The sequence below is a fragment of the Poromitra crassiceps genome (genome assembly GCF_964638095.1).
Source record: "Poromitra crassiceps genome assembly, chromosome: 1".
NCBI classification, from domain to species: domain Eukaryota; kingdom Metazoa; phylum Chordata; class Actinopteri; order Beryciformes; family Melamphaidae; genus Poromitra; species Poromitra crassiceps.
In genome coordinates this window covers 6,488,276-6,504,864 of record NC_139623.1, presented here as the reverse complement: position 1 = coordinate 6,504,864, position 16,589 = coordinate 6,488,276, and the positions used below count along the sequence as shown (strand labels likewise).

The window sequence follows — 16,589 nt, the reverse complement described above, 5'->3', positions numbered from 1 at the left end:
CTAGCACTTCTACAGACCAACTCCTAGAAATATGAACATATCTGTATTACATAACTTAATTAGAAAGGAAAATACAAAAATAGGAACTTATAAAGTGAAATGACAATAAAAATTAAGGTGATATCTTAAGTAAAAAATGCTATTAATAAATACAACAACCTTCCCATACACAGTTAAAAACTATTGAAATTTTGCCATTAAGTAACATTAACAGACAAATATTTAAATATTTATTTTCCTTCAGAAAATGTGAACCATATATTGTGGAGCACAATATAGCAATTAGTAAAAACTAGACACTTTAACATATTAAAAGCTTCACCTCAAAAATATAACAAAAATCTGATCAAAATTATAAAAATCAATTATACATTCCAATTAAAAATATACCAATAAACAACTAAATACATCATTGACCTAATAATTACAATGCAATCAATCAATCACAGTAGCTTGAAATAAACAAAATAAGCAAATGAGCACAAAACCTTTAATGTTTTAAAAATAACTTCAATTATTTATATTAGTACAAATAGTTTGATTTCTTTTCTTTTTTACAAACACCAGCATGAAAAGGATTACAATAACAGTAGAAAATGACTGTGAAAAACATATTAACATCTTCTTTAATTAAATGTCTGCAATTAAAAATGGCATTAAAGAATTACATTGCAAAGAGTCTTTATCTGGAAAAAGGTTCAAAAGAAGTATTGCACATAACAACTTGAAGTTAACTTGCAACATTTACCACATTCAAGTCTTTAAGCTCCCCTTCCTCCAGATAGGTCTATAAGATCACCTCCACAGACAGCGGGGATATGAGTTCTCAAGTCTTTTAAACAGTGTTATATAAGGATGCTCAAAGTCCTGCACTGCCAAATGGATTTAGAGTTAGTTTCGGTCTTGTTTCTCGTCTTATTTCTCTGCCCTGTGCATCCTGCAGAGGTCTGTGAATGGGGAAGCGAGGGGGTCGACGCATGGGGGTAAAAGGGGGGGTGAGGTGAGGGTGGGTTGGGATAGGGGGGATGTCCTTAACAACTTAATAGTTGAGAAACATTTGGTGCACACCACAACAATTAATTTTTAATAGCTAATTCATGTACTTGTCATTTTCTCTCTTTTTTGTCATGCATGCTAAGGATTACAATAGGAGCTAGTTGGCAAGTTCAAGAATATATATAATATATATATATATTTTTCAAATATTAAAATATCTAAACACCAAACATCCATTCTTGTGATACAAGATTCAGCATTAAGCGTGAACCAAATTTTGCATTCTCCTTATAATATGTTATATTCCAGCTATGGAGAGGAAACCAAGACAGAAGTTACCATTTTCCAACTAGGATAGCCATTTTTAGAGACATTAACATCAATTCAAATAATGACTTTTTTTTTCTCTCACCATGCTGTTATGGACCAGATTGACTGGAAACATCTAGTGTACGAAAGCTAAGACCAAGAGAGCGATAGACTTTGGTCTCTCCTCTGCAGATTTGAAGTCGCGTCAACACAATTGCGCACTTAGTTGTAAAGATTCCTCAGCACTGAAATGTATAAAAAGCATAATTGAAAATAATATATATTGAAATCACTCAACTTTTTTTCCTTAAAATGAACATTTCCATATATGCAGATCTCTCAGTAACAAAAGTACAAAAGCTACCTTTCACAATGTGAAAAATTGAGGTATTGCAAAAGGAGTTTCCCCATTTGTGAAAAATGTGCCTAAAATGACTGTTGGAAAAAGAAAAAAAATATTTAGAAAAGTAGTGCATAATAAATGTTTATATGTGCATGACAAAATAATTTAGCTAGAAAACACTGTACCAAAAAATCAGCAGGCCATGTATAAAATAATCTTTTTTTTCATCTCATTTAACAGCAAATTCTTCACAAAGTGTTTTTACTTCTAAAATGCTCACCCACCACACCCACAATAATGTCCAGGGTGCAAAACCGCTGCCACAGCACAACACCACGCCGATACCACTTCTCACTAGTGTGTATAATAATCAAGTTTATAGTTCTGTACTAACTCCCTGACACATTTCAATGCTCGGCTAGGAGAGTCGGATACCACTGAGTGACTTCAAACTTCAAACAAATGTAAGGATTAGTGTGACTTTTGCTGTCTGAATATGTACTGCATGTTAATTCCCCCATCAGGACTACCTGGCAGAACTATTTGAGACAAAAACAACTGTTGCCTATTAACACACACACCTGCATCTTGAGCTACGGCGAGTCAATAGGCCCAGTTGTCTCCTGGATTTTGACTACACTAATTTATTTATATATATATATATATATATATATATATATATATATATATATATATATATATATATATATATTCAAGGCCAATCTTTGGTTTGCTGGAGTCCATCTGGGCTTGACAATTAAGCAAAATTGGGAATAAATGACAGGTTATATATATATATATATATATATATATATATACAGTATATATATATATATATATATATATATATATATATATATATATATATATATATATATATATATATATATATATATAAAATATGAAAAAACTCCTTAAAAGAAACAAGAAAAGAAGAAGGAAAACGTAGACAGGAAATGTGCTACAGTATGACCCACTACTGCAAAGTCATCTTTGGTTCCCTAAAGCCACTGTGTATAACCTACTGGAAACTGCAGTCTTGTTTTAAAGAGTCAACTGCATGTGGACCACGAGTGTGGAGTAGTAGAGCACATTGCAGAGACTATCTTCATTTATGCTTCAAAAACACTGGATGCTGAGTTGGATTCGCGGGGCTGGAGTGGGGATGGAGGGTTCGCCGGAAAGGCAGATCCCTCTACGACTCAAATGTGTGCATGATTGGGAAAATCAGATAAACTTTTAATTGCTTCTTTCGTTCGACGCGGCTGACTCTTGGATGCAAAGTAGACCTTTGAGTAAAGATTTGGGAGAATTGCACAGATGCGTTGGAAAAAAGGAATAAAGATGGGCATTTCTCATCAGATGAGAAGCCCCGTGAGAACTGCAAGAAAGGAGGCCAGTCGAGCGGTCTTCTTTCAATGAGCTACCTTCGCCTTAGTCCTGAAGACCTGGGTTCTAGTCGAGCCCCCGTGTTTAGAGACACAGAAGGGGGGTCTGATCTATGGATCTGGATCTGCAGCTAGCCCCGCAGCAGGGGCCGCCAGGCAGACTTGAGGAGGGGGAGTGGGGTGGGCCTTCTCGCTTTACCACCGAGCCTTTCTGGCTCTTTGTAGTCTCCCTCTGCCATACATTCCCCTAATAAACTGTATAGTGTCCGACGCTCCGCTCTGTCCCGAACACAACCCTGGGTTGGATTACAAAAATATGGAGGCGATGAAGCAGCGAGTACAAAACTGTGCCGTTGACATCACACTCTGGCTGTCGCATCACTTCCCTTTGATTGTGGTTCCAAGGAAAGGAGAACACCAGCGGGCGTTAATCTTTGCTTTCATCTGTTGTTTTTTGTGTTTTTTCTTTTGTTTTGTTTTTCTTAAATTGTATTCGGCACATTAGCAGCTGAGCTTGAGGTATTAGTTTTTGCATGTCAAAATGGAGATCAAAACCCAAATGCCTGTTGCTGAAAATCGATTAGCTTTTTTTCTTTCAAGTAACGTCAAAATATTTGTATGGTCTTTGAAAACAAAAAGAGGTTCAAACGGGAGGATAGAAGAACCCATTTCATTCTGCAGTTTGCCCTCTATTCTTCAAACTTCATTGAGATTCAGCTTTGGTTAACTACTAAGGGTCTCATATACTGTATTTGCACACTTTAGACAGGAAATAAGTGCACTCTTCTTTAGCAACACCTTTCTCAATTCACATGCTCTGGAGCCTCTTGTATCAAAATGAAAATGAATCATACCTCTTCCAAATAAGTAGCCAATCATATAGGTACTAGTTGAATATTTGCATTTACTCTGGAGCCTTATAACAAAAATAAAAAGTAATAGCTCTGCTAAGAAATAAAAGCTCAATCATATGCCAAATTAATATTATTTGTTCTGGGGCCTTTTCTATCAAAATTAAAATCAAGCATACTGCTTAGAAGTAAACTGCCAATGATATGCCAATTAAATAGCAGAGTACCATCTCTCAACCCAATATTTCCTATATATACTTTTTGTGGACTAATAAAAAAATAAAAAAATAAAACGGATAAATTAAATTATATTACACATCTTTTTTCCTTTTTTCATTGCTGGACATATTTGGATATAATTCCAGTTTTTTTCTTTTCTCTTCTATCTTCAAAATATAGATATATATTAACTTAAACAAAAATGAGAAAAGGTTCAGTGAAATTAGAGCAAAAAGGAACCGGCAACAGAAAAGTGCATTTATTTGTACAAATGATTTGCGACTCCTGCACTACCTCCACTCCTGCTCCCCTGGTGCCTCTCCCTCTGGGCGGTGCGCTCAGTTCCAGCGGAAGGAGATGTGTCGAGGGCGGTCCCCTCCCTCCTTCACCAGGGGTTTGTGGAACTCTCGGCCGGCACGGGAGTGGATGGCCGCCCAGCAGTACTCGCAGTAGTACTGCAGACAGGTGACGTTGGCGCAGAAGAAGGGAGCAAACTTGCCCCCGCAGCGAGTCCCCTGGCACTCGTCACACAGCTGGTCGTCCAGCACGTATGGCTTCACTTCCACCTAGGGTTGTAAAAAGTATCCATAAGTATCAATGCTAAAAATTCTAAACTGATACAATACTCATTTGCAACAAGTATCGGTAAGTATCAATACTAACAATTAGAGATGGATACAATACTCATTTGCAACAGTATGGATACCAGCAGTGACTGATGTTTCCCTCCCTATCATTGGTGGGTATCTGTTACTTCAACAAATGTTCTGACTAGAGCAGGGATAATCTGCTGTGTAAGTGGAAAGCTTTTAACGAGTTTTATCGGGCCTATATTATGGACAAGCGTGCGTCTGTCCATCTAACTGTCTTTGTTTATTTTTATGCCTCTTGAATGTGTCGTCATCCCCCCGTGGTAACGAAAATGGTATTGATATTTTCCTGAGTATCGGTATCAAAGTAGAAATTCAAGTATGGTGACATCCCACCTGCAGAGTCAGGGGCGGGAAGTGACACCGTTTTAGCAATGTCCGCTCCTTTACAATCCCCTCTTATGATAGTACAATTCCTTAAAGCCCCTGGAAACCCAATTCCACAATAGCCTTCTGACTGTGTCATTTAGGGTCTTCTGTGCATAATAGTAATCATCTAAAAGTATTAAGACATTAGCTTCAATCCAAATCCTTGCCATTTCAATTTTTAAACGGTTCCTGATGTTGGGTTTGAAGGGTGTGGCTATGCTCAAGGCTTACTACACAAGAAGTTCCACGAACCAATCAGGCTGAAGTGCCTCTACCCTACGAACTAATCAGGCTGAAGTGCCTCTACCCTGCAAAAAAAGGAAAAAAGCACTGGGAGCACTTCAACAGACACGCCTCCACAGTTTCACAGGCAGCGGTGCTCTTGGAAGGGAATATTATTCAAATGGAGAGGGAGACTTATGACCAAAAAGTCATAAAAAATCCAGGTCCAGGCACTCAAGGTGGTTTGAAAAGTATAAAAGGTCTTTAAATCAATGGGCTGGAATCATTAAAATACACCAACGCGTGCTTGTGCCTACAAAATCAAACGCCTCAAACAAAGAGAGGCATATTGGATCTATGCCCTCAAGGGCACCAGTTACCCTGGTCTCAACGAGGACTTGAGCTCTCATCTACTTATAGTCATTGTCTTAGTCCTAACATACTTATAGTCATTGTCTTAGTCCTAATATACTTATAGTCATTGTCTTATAGTCACTGTCTTAGTCCTAACATACTTATAAGTCATTGTCTTAGTCCTAACATACTTATAGTCATTGTCTTATAGTCATTGTCTTAGTTCTAACATACTTATAGTCATTGTCTTATAGTCACTGTCTTAGTCCTAACATACTTATAAGTCACTGTCTTAGTCCTAATATACTTAGTCATTGTCTTAGTCCTAACATACTTACAGTATAGTCATTGTCTTATAGTCATTGTCTTAGTACCTAACATACTTAAAGTCATTGTCTTATTTCTAACATACTTATAGTCATTGTCTTATAGTCACTGTCTTAGTCCTAACATACTTATAGTCATTGTCTTATAGTCATTGTCTTAGTCCTAACATACTTATAGTCATTGTCTTAGTCCTAACATACTTATAGTCATTGTCTTATAGTCATTGTCTTAGTCCTAACATACTTATAGTCATTGTCTTATAGTCATTGTCTTAGTCCTAACATACTTATAGTCATTGTCTTAGTCCTAACATACTTATAGTCATTGTCTTATAGTCATTGTCTTAGTCCTAACATACTTATAGTCATTGTCTTAGTCCTAACATACTTATAGTCATTGTATTATAGTCACTGTCTTAGTCCTAATATACTTATAGTCATTGTCTTATTTCTAACATACTTATAGTCATTGTCTTATAGTCACTGTCTTAGTCCTAACATACTTATAGTCATTGTCTTAGTCCTAATATACTTAGTCATTGTCTTATAGTCACTGTCTTAGTCCTAACATACTTAGTCATTGTCTTAGTCCTAATATACTTATAGTCATTGTCTTAGTCCTTCCATACTTATAGTCACTGTCTTAGTCCTAACATACTTATAGGCATTGTCTTAGTCCTAACATACTTATAGTCATTGTCTTAGTCCTAACATACTTATAGTCATTGTCTTAGTCCTAACATACTTATAGTCATTGTCTTAGTCCTAATATACTTAGTCATTGTCTTATAGTCACTGTCTTAGTCCTAACATACTTAGTCATTGTCTTAGTCCTAATATACTTATAGTCACTGTCTTAGTCCTTCCATACTTATAGTCACTGTCTTAGTCCTAACATACTTATAGTCATTGTCTTAGTCCTAACATACTTATAGTCATTGTCTTAGTCCTAACATACTTATAGTCATTGTCTTATAGTCATTGTCTTAGTCCTAATAGTTATAATAATTGTCTTATAGTTATTGTCTTAGTCCTAACATACTTATAGTCATTGTCTTAGTCCTAACATACTTATAGTCATTGTCTTAGTCCTAACATACTTATAGTCATTGTCTTATAGTCATTGTCTTAGTCCTAATAGTTATAATAATTGTCTTATAGTTATTGTCTTAGTCCTAACATACTTATATTCATTGTTTTATATATATTCAAGTTTATTCATTTAGGAAAAACCCCTTGAGCTGAATCATCTCGTTTTCGAGGGGGTCCTAACAAGCAAAAACAAGATTCAAGGAAGTTACAATTTAAATCAGAAGAGACATGACAAACAACAAGACAAAGAAGACAAAAGAGACAAGAACACTATAACTACGGCAATTAACACCCAAGTATCAGTTAGATAATATAGCAAAATAAATAAAATAAATATAAACCAAAATAATAATCAGTAATACGTATCGTATTTTCAGTGAACTGTAGAGAACATGTATAATAGCAGATATATATACACATACATAAAGTTATTATATAAATATACATATTCCAGCACATACATATACATCACATGCATATATACATACACACATAACTGCTCATTTATACATTCACATTTATGCATACATATATAGTCATTGTCTTAGCCCCCGTTCACACAGGACGCCGAAGCAATGCTCAACCTAAGCTCTACCTACGCTGAACCCACAACAATGTGTTTGGTTCCTCAATCAGTTTTTCAACCCAGTCTCAGTTCCCAACCCTACCTGCAATGGGAGGGGGAGAGACACAGTTATGTAGGCAGTGCAGAGAATCTATCTATCTATCTATCTATAAAAGGGGCAAGTGGGCAATCTCTGTCTGTTCGGTTTGTTTCAATTTTTGTCCCACTGATGATGTCATAGTGATGTCATAAGAGCAAATCATCTTACACTGATGATGTCATAGTGATGTCAAAAGAGCATGATCATCTTATGAGACCACTGGTGATGTCATAGGCACTGATGATGTCATAGACATTGTGACATCACCAGTGATGTCACAAGAGCAGGCGAGGCCACGCAGCGGCCGAGCCCGTGCAGCGGTCGAGCTGTGTATGCAAGCTGCAGGGCCAGCTCGGCGAGCTAGAGGGCGGGCGAGAGCAAGCCCGCGCAGCGGGCGAGCCTAGGAATTGAGCGCGCATAGTGCACAAGATGCCTAGTGATTTCTACTACATGATTTTATTTCACCCAACAAGTCAAAGTAAAGCTAGTCTCGGTTTCCAGACGTTTGGTGAGCGGCGCCAACAGCGCCACGTAACCACCAAACGTCTGGGAATTTACTGTTCCAAATCTGGTTCATTGAGCCCGGCGAGAACGGCCAGCAGCAGACACGCCTACATTTATTATTAGAATTTTATTTGGTAGCGGCAATGCAATGTTTCCATAGTTCCAATATAGAGAAAGACACTGATGTGCTGCAAAGAGAGTTTATACCTGTTGTTTATTTTACAATAATTTTTCCTACCCGGAAGTGGTCCGCTTGCTACTGTGAAGCGCTGTGAAGTCATCAGCCAATACATCCATGTCATCAGCAGGCTCTGTAACGTAAGCCTCGGGAGACGGGCTTATCGCTGGGGGAAAGACCTCTAGCCGCCGGGGCTGGATGAAACACGTCCTATATTAACAGGTTATGTTTGTTTCTAAGTGATTGATATGTTTCTCCGCAAACGCGACAGCACCGGTTCTGCATGAGCGTCACTGCCCCCAGAAAGCAGGCCCGCCCACAACACTCATGATTGGTTCTCCGATGCAAGGCTTCCAACAGCACCACCTAACGTTATGAAAAGATTTAAATAGTAATATTCTCAGTCTTACAGTAGTGAAACGGATTAAGACAGAGCGGAGTCTAAAGTAAAGCTAAAAAAAAATCTACTAATAAGCAAGTGAATATGTACTGTATATCCGCTTGCATTCTTGAACGAAAGCACGTGGCACCTTTTATCTGTTTTGTGCCGATGGCTGTACCCGGACGGCATTTAACGTTAGTTACAAAAGCACATCAACAGTGGGTTTTTTTTTTACTGCTAGTAGTAGGGGTTGACAGATACTAGCTAGTCCCACCGGTCACACAGCCAGCGCTCTCAGTCCTCGCTGCTCGGAAATAATTTACAAATAGGCGTTCATACTGGTCACATATTTGGAATGTTACGTTCTCATCCGAAAAAATATTAAAACTTTATAACAGTTTGGTTTTTTGCTTGAAAACAGCTTTTTGGCAAGTCTAAAAATTATAAAGGTAGGAGTAATCTACTTCCGGGTCTAAAACGGGAATAACGATTACAAAATGATCTTATGCAGAAGCGTCCTGATATGGGCAAATGATAAGGTGAATAGACTCATTTCGTAGCAACCTTTTGAGGTGGTAAAGCAGGAAGTAAAGCAGGTGTAATCATTAGCATTAATGAGGGCCCTGGCACTGGATCACCTAAACGGAATGGATCCATAATTAATGGTATTGGTTACACCTGCTTTACTTCCTGCTTTTACCACCTCAAAACGGTTGCTGTGAAATGGGTCCATGGACGCCCGACCAAGCCGGAGGTAACACGGGGGCACGAACCTGCGGCCCTCGTGTTGGTAGGCAGGGAATCTACCGCGACACTACCCGGACGCCCACATGACGTGATGTTGACTGATGCCCTGCTCGGTTATGTATCATGATGTAGTTAGCTCATCTAGCGCTATCTTGGACCAAACATGGGGCTTGAGTTGAGCTACATGCAGCTGCTGGACAGAGCCATGATCTGTCTGGAGACCAATAATAAGGAAAACAAACGTGCACATTTACATAAAAAAAAACATCAGTCAACATCACGTAATGTGTTTTCTTTCATCTGGGGGAAGCATGTTTCAATCAAAGGTCAAACGGCACAGATATGATGGTTTATAGTCAGACTTTCCCTGCCCGCCCCATTCACTTCAAAAGGTCTGGCCCCAATGCAAAATTCAAACGCTGTGACATGAGCGATGTCTCTTCCTTCTTCATAGGTTCCTTGAAGCAGAACAGGAAGTGAAGTGTGGGGGAGATAGACGGAGGAAGAAGCACTCACCCGTTTATCGATCTCTCCATGCTGCAGTTGGACAAAGCGAGCGCTGATAGCAGCAATGTAGCTCTGCTGATTAGAGAAGGCCACCCGCCCTGCTCCCTTGGGGTACTTCAGCTCAGGGTCTGTGTCGATGCCGGCGTAGCAAACCCCTCCGTACAGACGGTCCATGATCATGGCCAGCTCCACTGCGGGGGGTGGTGGGGAGAGGGTGGGGGGCACACGTGAGCAGAATGTACACAAAAACACACAGCTGAAAGACACACAAACACATACTGTAGGGCTGGGCAATATATGGACATTCGATCAATATTATGATATGAGACTAGATATCGTCTTAGATTTTGATATTATATATACACTGGTGCATTATTAGGGTCACATAGCGTTCGTTCCATAAGGCAATAGGGGGGAACGGCTGTTCAAAACGCTCTCCTAGCCGTCTCCGACGTCCCAATCGCAGATCCGAAGTTATAGTCCTCCTACGGAAGCCAGTAATTTAGCCGGGGTGGTTAAAATGATACTGCTGCGTGAAACAACAGTTTAAAAGTTGTCTTTCCACAGCCTGTGCCGTATTTAGCAGAGGGGAAGCTTCCTAGTGCCGACAGGAACCTTGGGAGTTTGAGTATTTCATGAAGTTTTGCTTCCCAGGTGTGCTGGATTTGATGATTTGATCACTGAGCCGCCGGTCTCCGCCAGTCTCCACCGGTCTCTGTGTGACTGCACTGTTTGCTCACCGCGTGCAAGCGATGCGCCATGATAGTGAGATCAAACACACCCTGCTGTAAATTCAGCACAGGCTGTTTAATTTAGGAGAAGTCATAAAGCCTTATGTCCCTACATTGATCTCTTGACGAGGAGACAAAACTGCTTACCTCACGCATCGAAACTCACAATATGTGGGTACGGCTTCAACTATTGTGTGTTTTGATAGCCAGTGTTTAGTTTATTATAATTTAGTATGAATTTTAGGCAGCACAAAAGGACAGGCGCGCGGCTTGCCCCCGCACTAATCTATTTCCCTCTCCTCTGTCCTCTCCTCCTTTTGAGTCTTTTTTCATGAGAAAGGACACACAATCACACAGGTTGGGCAGGAGGGGTATCGAAAGAAGAAGAAGAATATATAATATATATATATTAGGGCTGGGACTTTAACGCGTTCATTTCGATTTGATTTGATTTACTTTATTGTCCACCTTAGTGGAAATGTGTCTTTGGCTTCTCTTCACAGCACATACAGTATGTTACATATTGTGCACAATCAGCACACCATAAAACATAGAGAACATAGAACATACATCATACATGGTACAAGTTAGCAGATAGCAGCAGCTTGTCATGGAAAAACAAATACAAATTACAAAATGCCTACCTATCTATAATGCCTACCTACCCATCTAAATACCTAGAAATACCTACCTACCTAAAATATTACCTAACCTATACATAACACAGCACGCCCTACAAAACAGATTCATTTATTTATTCAGTGCTAGTATGGCACAGGGGATAAAGGAGTTCTTATAGATATTCCGGCTGGCCCTTGGGACCCTAAACCGACGACCGGATGGGAGCAGCTTGAACACCAAGTTCAGTGGGTGCGAGGCATCACCACTGATCTTTCAAGCCTTCCTATTTACAGCCCTGTCAAAAAATATTGCAGAGCTGTTTTTGTGGTTTACTAATAATCTTACCTGCTATTTTAACAATTCTAGAGAGTTTGTTTTTACTTTTTACATTTAGGTTGCCGTACCAGGCAGTCATATTATAAGACAGGACGGTTTCAACCAGGCTCCTGTATGCTGTTTGGAGAATGTGTTGGCTAACACCAAAGCTTCTCAGCTTTCTGATTAACACATTCAGTGCCAAGGACGTCTGTGCACGTCCTAAAAAAAAGTAACGTTCAGTGCCAAGGACGTCTGTGGACGTCCTAAAATCATAATTCATATTATTCCATAATTCTGCTGTTTAAGGTCGTACCCAGCCAGTGAGCATGAATCCCTTCAAGGGATCACACGGCGCCACCTTAAACATCGTCACAGGAGCTGCTCCACCCACCTCAGATCCTTTACTTTGTACAGGAGACAGCGGAGAAAGCCGTGGAAACCGATGCATGCTTTCTGCCAGAGCCGTATATATTGCTCCGTCTACAGCGAGAGTGGGCTCGGCTGCATCCGCGCTCACAACTGAGCTCTTATGCTTCTATCTATCTCCACACGATTTCCTAGAAAGCCAGCATCCGAAGCCGAACGGGCCAAGCCTTTTCGTTCAGTCGCGTTTGCCAGCGCGCATCATTTCCTTGATGCCCATCAAGGAAATGATGCGCGCAGCAAAGCTGGGATCTGTCCGGGGCAAAAACGGAGTCGAGAAAGCAAACTCTGTGCGTGTGGGAGGAGCCCGCAGCTCAGAGGTGGAGAGGGGGGGGGGGGGGGGGGGGGGGAGAGGGGGGGGGGGGGGGGGGGGGGGAGAGGGGTGTGTGGCTGCACAGAAACCACACCACACGCCACCACATCAGAAAACACCAGCCAGAGTCAGTGAATGTGCTCGAAATTAGAGTGCAAAAGGTATTCATAAAAGGGGCTATATCTTGGAAAGAAAAAAAAAACGACAGAAAACCCTTGAAAGTGCACTTTTTTGAGAGGCTGTAATTTCATAATGGAACTGTCTAGAAACAAAATTTCTTCTTTGGAAGAAGCAGGAGTGTTCAATCTTTCATTAAAGTCCAGCCCCGTTAATATAGCCATAATAGAAAAAATTCTATAGCTGTTTTCAACTGAATGGAAGTGAATCTGGCACAGGCTCCAGACAATTTTACTGAAGCGCTGTGGCACTGAATGTGTTAAGAACAATCGCTGATTTCTTATATATATATATTCTGTGTTAAGATCAAAGGTCAGGCTCTGGTCAAAGATTGTCCCCAGATACTTGAACTGTTTGACCTTTTCTACAGGCTGGTTATTGAGCATGACAGGGACCATGTTGTTATTTTCCCCTGATTTTGTTTGTATAATGAGTTATTTTGTTTTGGACACATTCATTTCTAGCTGACTTGCCCAGCACCAGTCCTGCAGTGCAGTGACCTGCTTGAAGTATGCCTCTTCATATATGGCATCGTCTTCTCTAAGAAGACCTACGAGGGCCATATCCTCTGCGTATTTCAACAACTTCAAGTTACAGTTGTTAACATCATATTTACATCAATTGAAAACAGCAATGCGGACAATACACAGCCTTGGGGTGCCCCAGTGTTTAAAACAAGCTCGTCTGAGTACACCCTGTTCATCAGAACTCTCTGAGAGCGGTCAGTTAGGAAGCTTCTAATTAAATGAATGAGACCCCCATTCACATTCATCTCTAACAGTCGTTCCAGCAGAATATCAACTTGCATAGTATTAAATGCAGAACAAACATCAATAAACAAAATTCGAACTACTGCTTTTGGTAACTGTGGGTGTTTAGCTGCTAAATCCACTAGAGTGAGAGTCGCGTCCTCTGTCCCCCTGTTAGGCCTGTACGCAAATTGTAGGGGGTCAAGTTGATCCTCTATAGAGGATATAAGATGGTTGATGATGAGTCTCTCCATGCTTTTTGGATCAAATTGACGTAAGTGCCACTGGTCTAAAATCCTTAAAAGCTGTTGCTCTAGAGACTTTAGGAACAGGAATTATTGTAGACTGGCAAACTGGACTATTGAGCAGGGTTTGATTTAATTTAGTGACAGCCCCTTTAAAGGAACATACTTTGAGCACCTTTCCTTCTAGGCCATCAGGCTGGGGTGCCTTGTTGAGTTTGATTTTGGACAGAACCGTGGCTACTTCATTCTCTGTTAGCTGAATAGGTTCATAGCTACCTATCTGATTGCAGATGTTATTGCAGCCTATACTTGGAGTTGCCACGTCATACCTACCATAATATGCATTCAAGTCATTTACAAATTTACTGTCTACTATATTCACACTTTGCTTCTTCCTTTCCTTACCCATCATTTTATCTAGTCCTGCCCATGCTTGCTTTACATTACCTGTGCAAAATCTTTGTTCAACTTTATTCTTTAAATCTCTTTTTGCGGTAAAAACCCTGCGTCTAAACTCCTTCTCTTTCTCTTTCACCAAGTCCATTTCACCCTTCAAGAATGCAGCCCTTTTTTCATTTAGACAAACTTTCAGATCTTTGGACAACCGTGGTTTGTTATTACTAAATACACTGACTGTCTTGGTTTTTCATAACAGTCTCTTCACAGAACTTAATATAACATGTAAATGTGTCCGTCAGTTCATCAGGATCAGGGCATGCGTCAAAAAATACATCCCAGTCTGTTGTCTCAAAAAAATATTTAAGCTCCTCTTCTCCATCGTCAGACCATTGATGTACAGTTTTCAAGCGTGGTATCTCCCGCGTGACTTTCTGTCTGTATGTTGGGAGGAGATGAATGACATTATGATCTGCCTTTCCGAGAGGAGGTCGGCTCACAGACTTGTATGCGCCCGGGATGTTCCCGAAGCACTGGTCCAGGATGCGAGTGGAGCGGGTGGGCGTGGTTACATATTGCTGCAGAGTTGGGAGGTGAGGAGACAGCTCACATGTATTCATGTCACCCAACACAAAAACAGGCTGATCTGGCGATGGAGAAAGCGCAGCATTGTAGCTGTCAGTTATAGATTCTGCAGCGTCCTTATTATTTGGCCCTGGAACATAGACAAGGATGACAGTGATTTGTCCAAACTCCCGCGGGAGATAAAACGGTCTAAAAGATACCGACAGCAGTCATAGTCTTTAGTGTACACCTTTTCGTGCACTTTGAGTTGAGTCGCCCCTGCAGTGTCTATTAAAATGCACAGCCCGCCACCGATGGACTTGTTTGATGACATTTTATTGCGGTTTGCCCTTCGATTAATTAATTACAGAAAAATGTACGCGTTAAAAAAATTAACGCACTTTATTTTTGCACTCGAGAGACCACTGAGCGTCTCTCAGTGGACGAATTCCAGGCATACCGATCATACCAATGAACAACGTGTATGAGTGACGTCAGACAACAAAGCCCCACATGTAGTAGGGAAGTGTGCTGTAGGCGAACGATAAACATGGACGAAGCAGAAGATTGATGTTGTAATTGTCCTCTGTATACTATGCGCAATGCACGGCATGTGTTTGGTATGATTCTTGCTGCTGCTATCATATTCCGTGCACTGTCTGTACCGATTGTCGTCACCTTCCTTGCAATGTCCCATTGCTCTGCTACTTCGGAGAAGTGATGGGCACATGTTTCTGCATAGTGTCGTTCTTCTGTATGTTGAACGGTTAAAGCAAACGTGCCATCTGGTAAAGTAAAACGAGCCATTTAGAAGCGTGTTGCTGCCTTTCTTTTCCATGCCTGAAACATAAAGGAGACAGGAAACCGCTGCGACCGGCTTGACTACAAGAACGGGTGCGTCAAAGGGACAAAATAGCGGCATGCGATAAAAAAAAAAACGCGTTATGGTTGGCCCTTAATCGCATCGCGATTAACGCGTATATATGATCAATTAAAATTTGTATGACCCTCCTCTGGACTCATATTAAAAGCAGTGCTCCCTCCCCTATTTTCCTCCAGTGATCCCTTCCATAAATAACGAACGATCCCTAAATATTTCTTCTTACCTGCCCAGTATAAAAGAAAAAATAAATAAATAAAATAAATAAATAAATAGAATAAAAATCAAACATACCTGCACGGAGAGGGCGAGGGACCCCTCCTACAAAGATGGTCTTCCGGGGATCCAGAGGCTGGGAGCCGTCCATCACAAAGTCACTGTCATTCAGGTTCCAGGGGCGGATCTGGACCTGTCCAACACAAAAGCACCAGCGTTTACACTCTCTGATCTGGACCTGTCCAACACAAAAGCACCAGGGTTTATAATCTCTGATCTGGACCTGTCCAACACAAAAGCACCAGCGTTTACACTCTCTGATCTGGACCTGTCCAACACAAAAGCACCAGGGTTTATAATCTCTGATCTGGACCTGTCCAACACAAAAGCACCAGGGTTTATAATCTCTGATCTGGACCTGTCCAACACAAAAGCACGAGGGTTTATAATCTCTGATCTGGACCTGTCCAACACAAAATCACCAGGGTTTATAATCTCTGATCTGGACCTGTCCAACACAAAGGCACCAGGGTTTATAATCTCTGATCTGGACCTGTCCAACACAAAAGCACCAGCGTTTACACTCTCTGATCTGGACCTGTCCAACACAAAAGCACCAGCGTTTACACTCTCTGATCTGGACCTGTCCAACACAAAAGCACCAGGGTTTACACTCTCTGATCTGGACCTGTCCAACACAAAAGCACCAGGGTTTATAAGTTTATAATCTCTGATCTGGACCTGTCCAACACAAAAGCACCAGCGTTTACACTCTCTGATCTGGACCTGTCCAACACAAAAGCACCAGGGTTTATAATCTCTGATCTGGACCTGTCCAACACAAAAGCACCAGG

General features: G+C 40.7%; 1 protein-coding gene across 2 annotated transcripts in view; it reads right to left on the bottom strand.

The window, feature by feature from the left end:
* Nucleotides 1-4,127: 4,127 nt before the first annotated feature.
* The window catches only part of cpeb4b (cytoplasmic polyadenylation element binding protein 4b), a 114,000-nt gene continuing 101,538 nt past the window's right edge, over nt 4,128-16,589 (bottom strand). For both annotated transcript variants that reach the window (XM_083648130.1, XM_083648131.1), the window contains 3 exons: nt 15,814-15,928; nt 10,112-10,293; nt 4,128-4,672 (listed from right to left, as the gene is read on the bottom strand). In XM_083648130.1, coding sequence (XP_083504256.1) covers nt 4,445-4,672; nt 10,112-10,293; nt 15,814-15,928 — 525 coding nt within the window. In that variant the 3' untranslated portion in view covers nt 4,128-4,444. The remainder of the gene's footprint in view (nt 4,673-10,111; nt 10,294-15,813; nt 15,929-16,589) is intronic.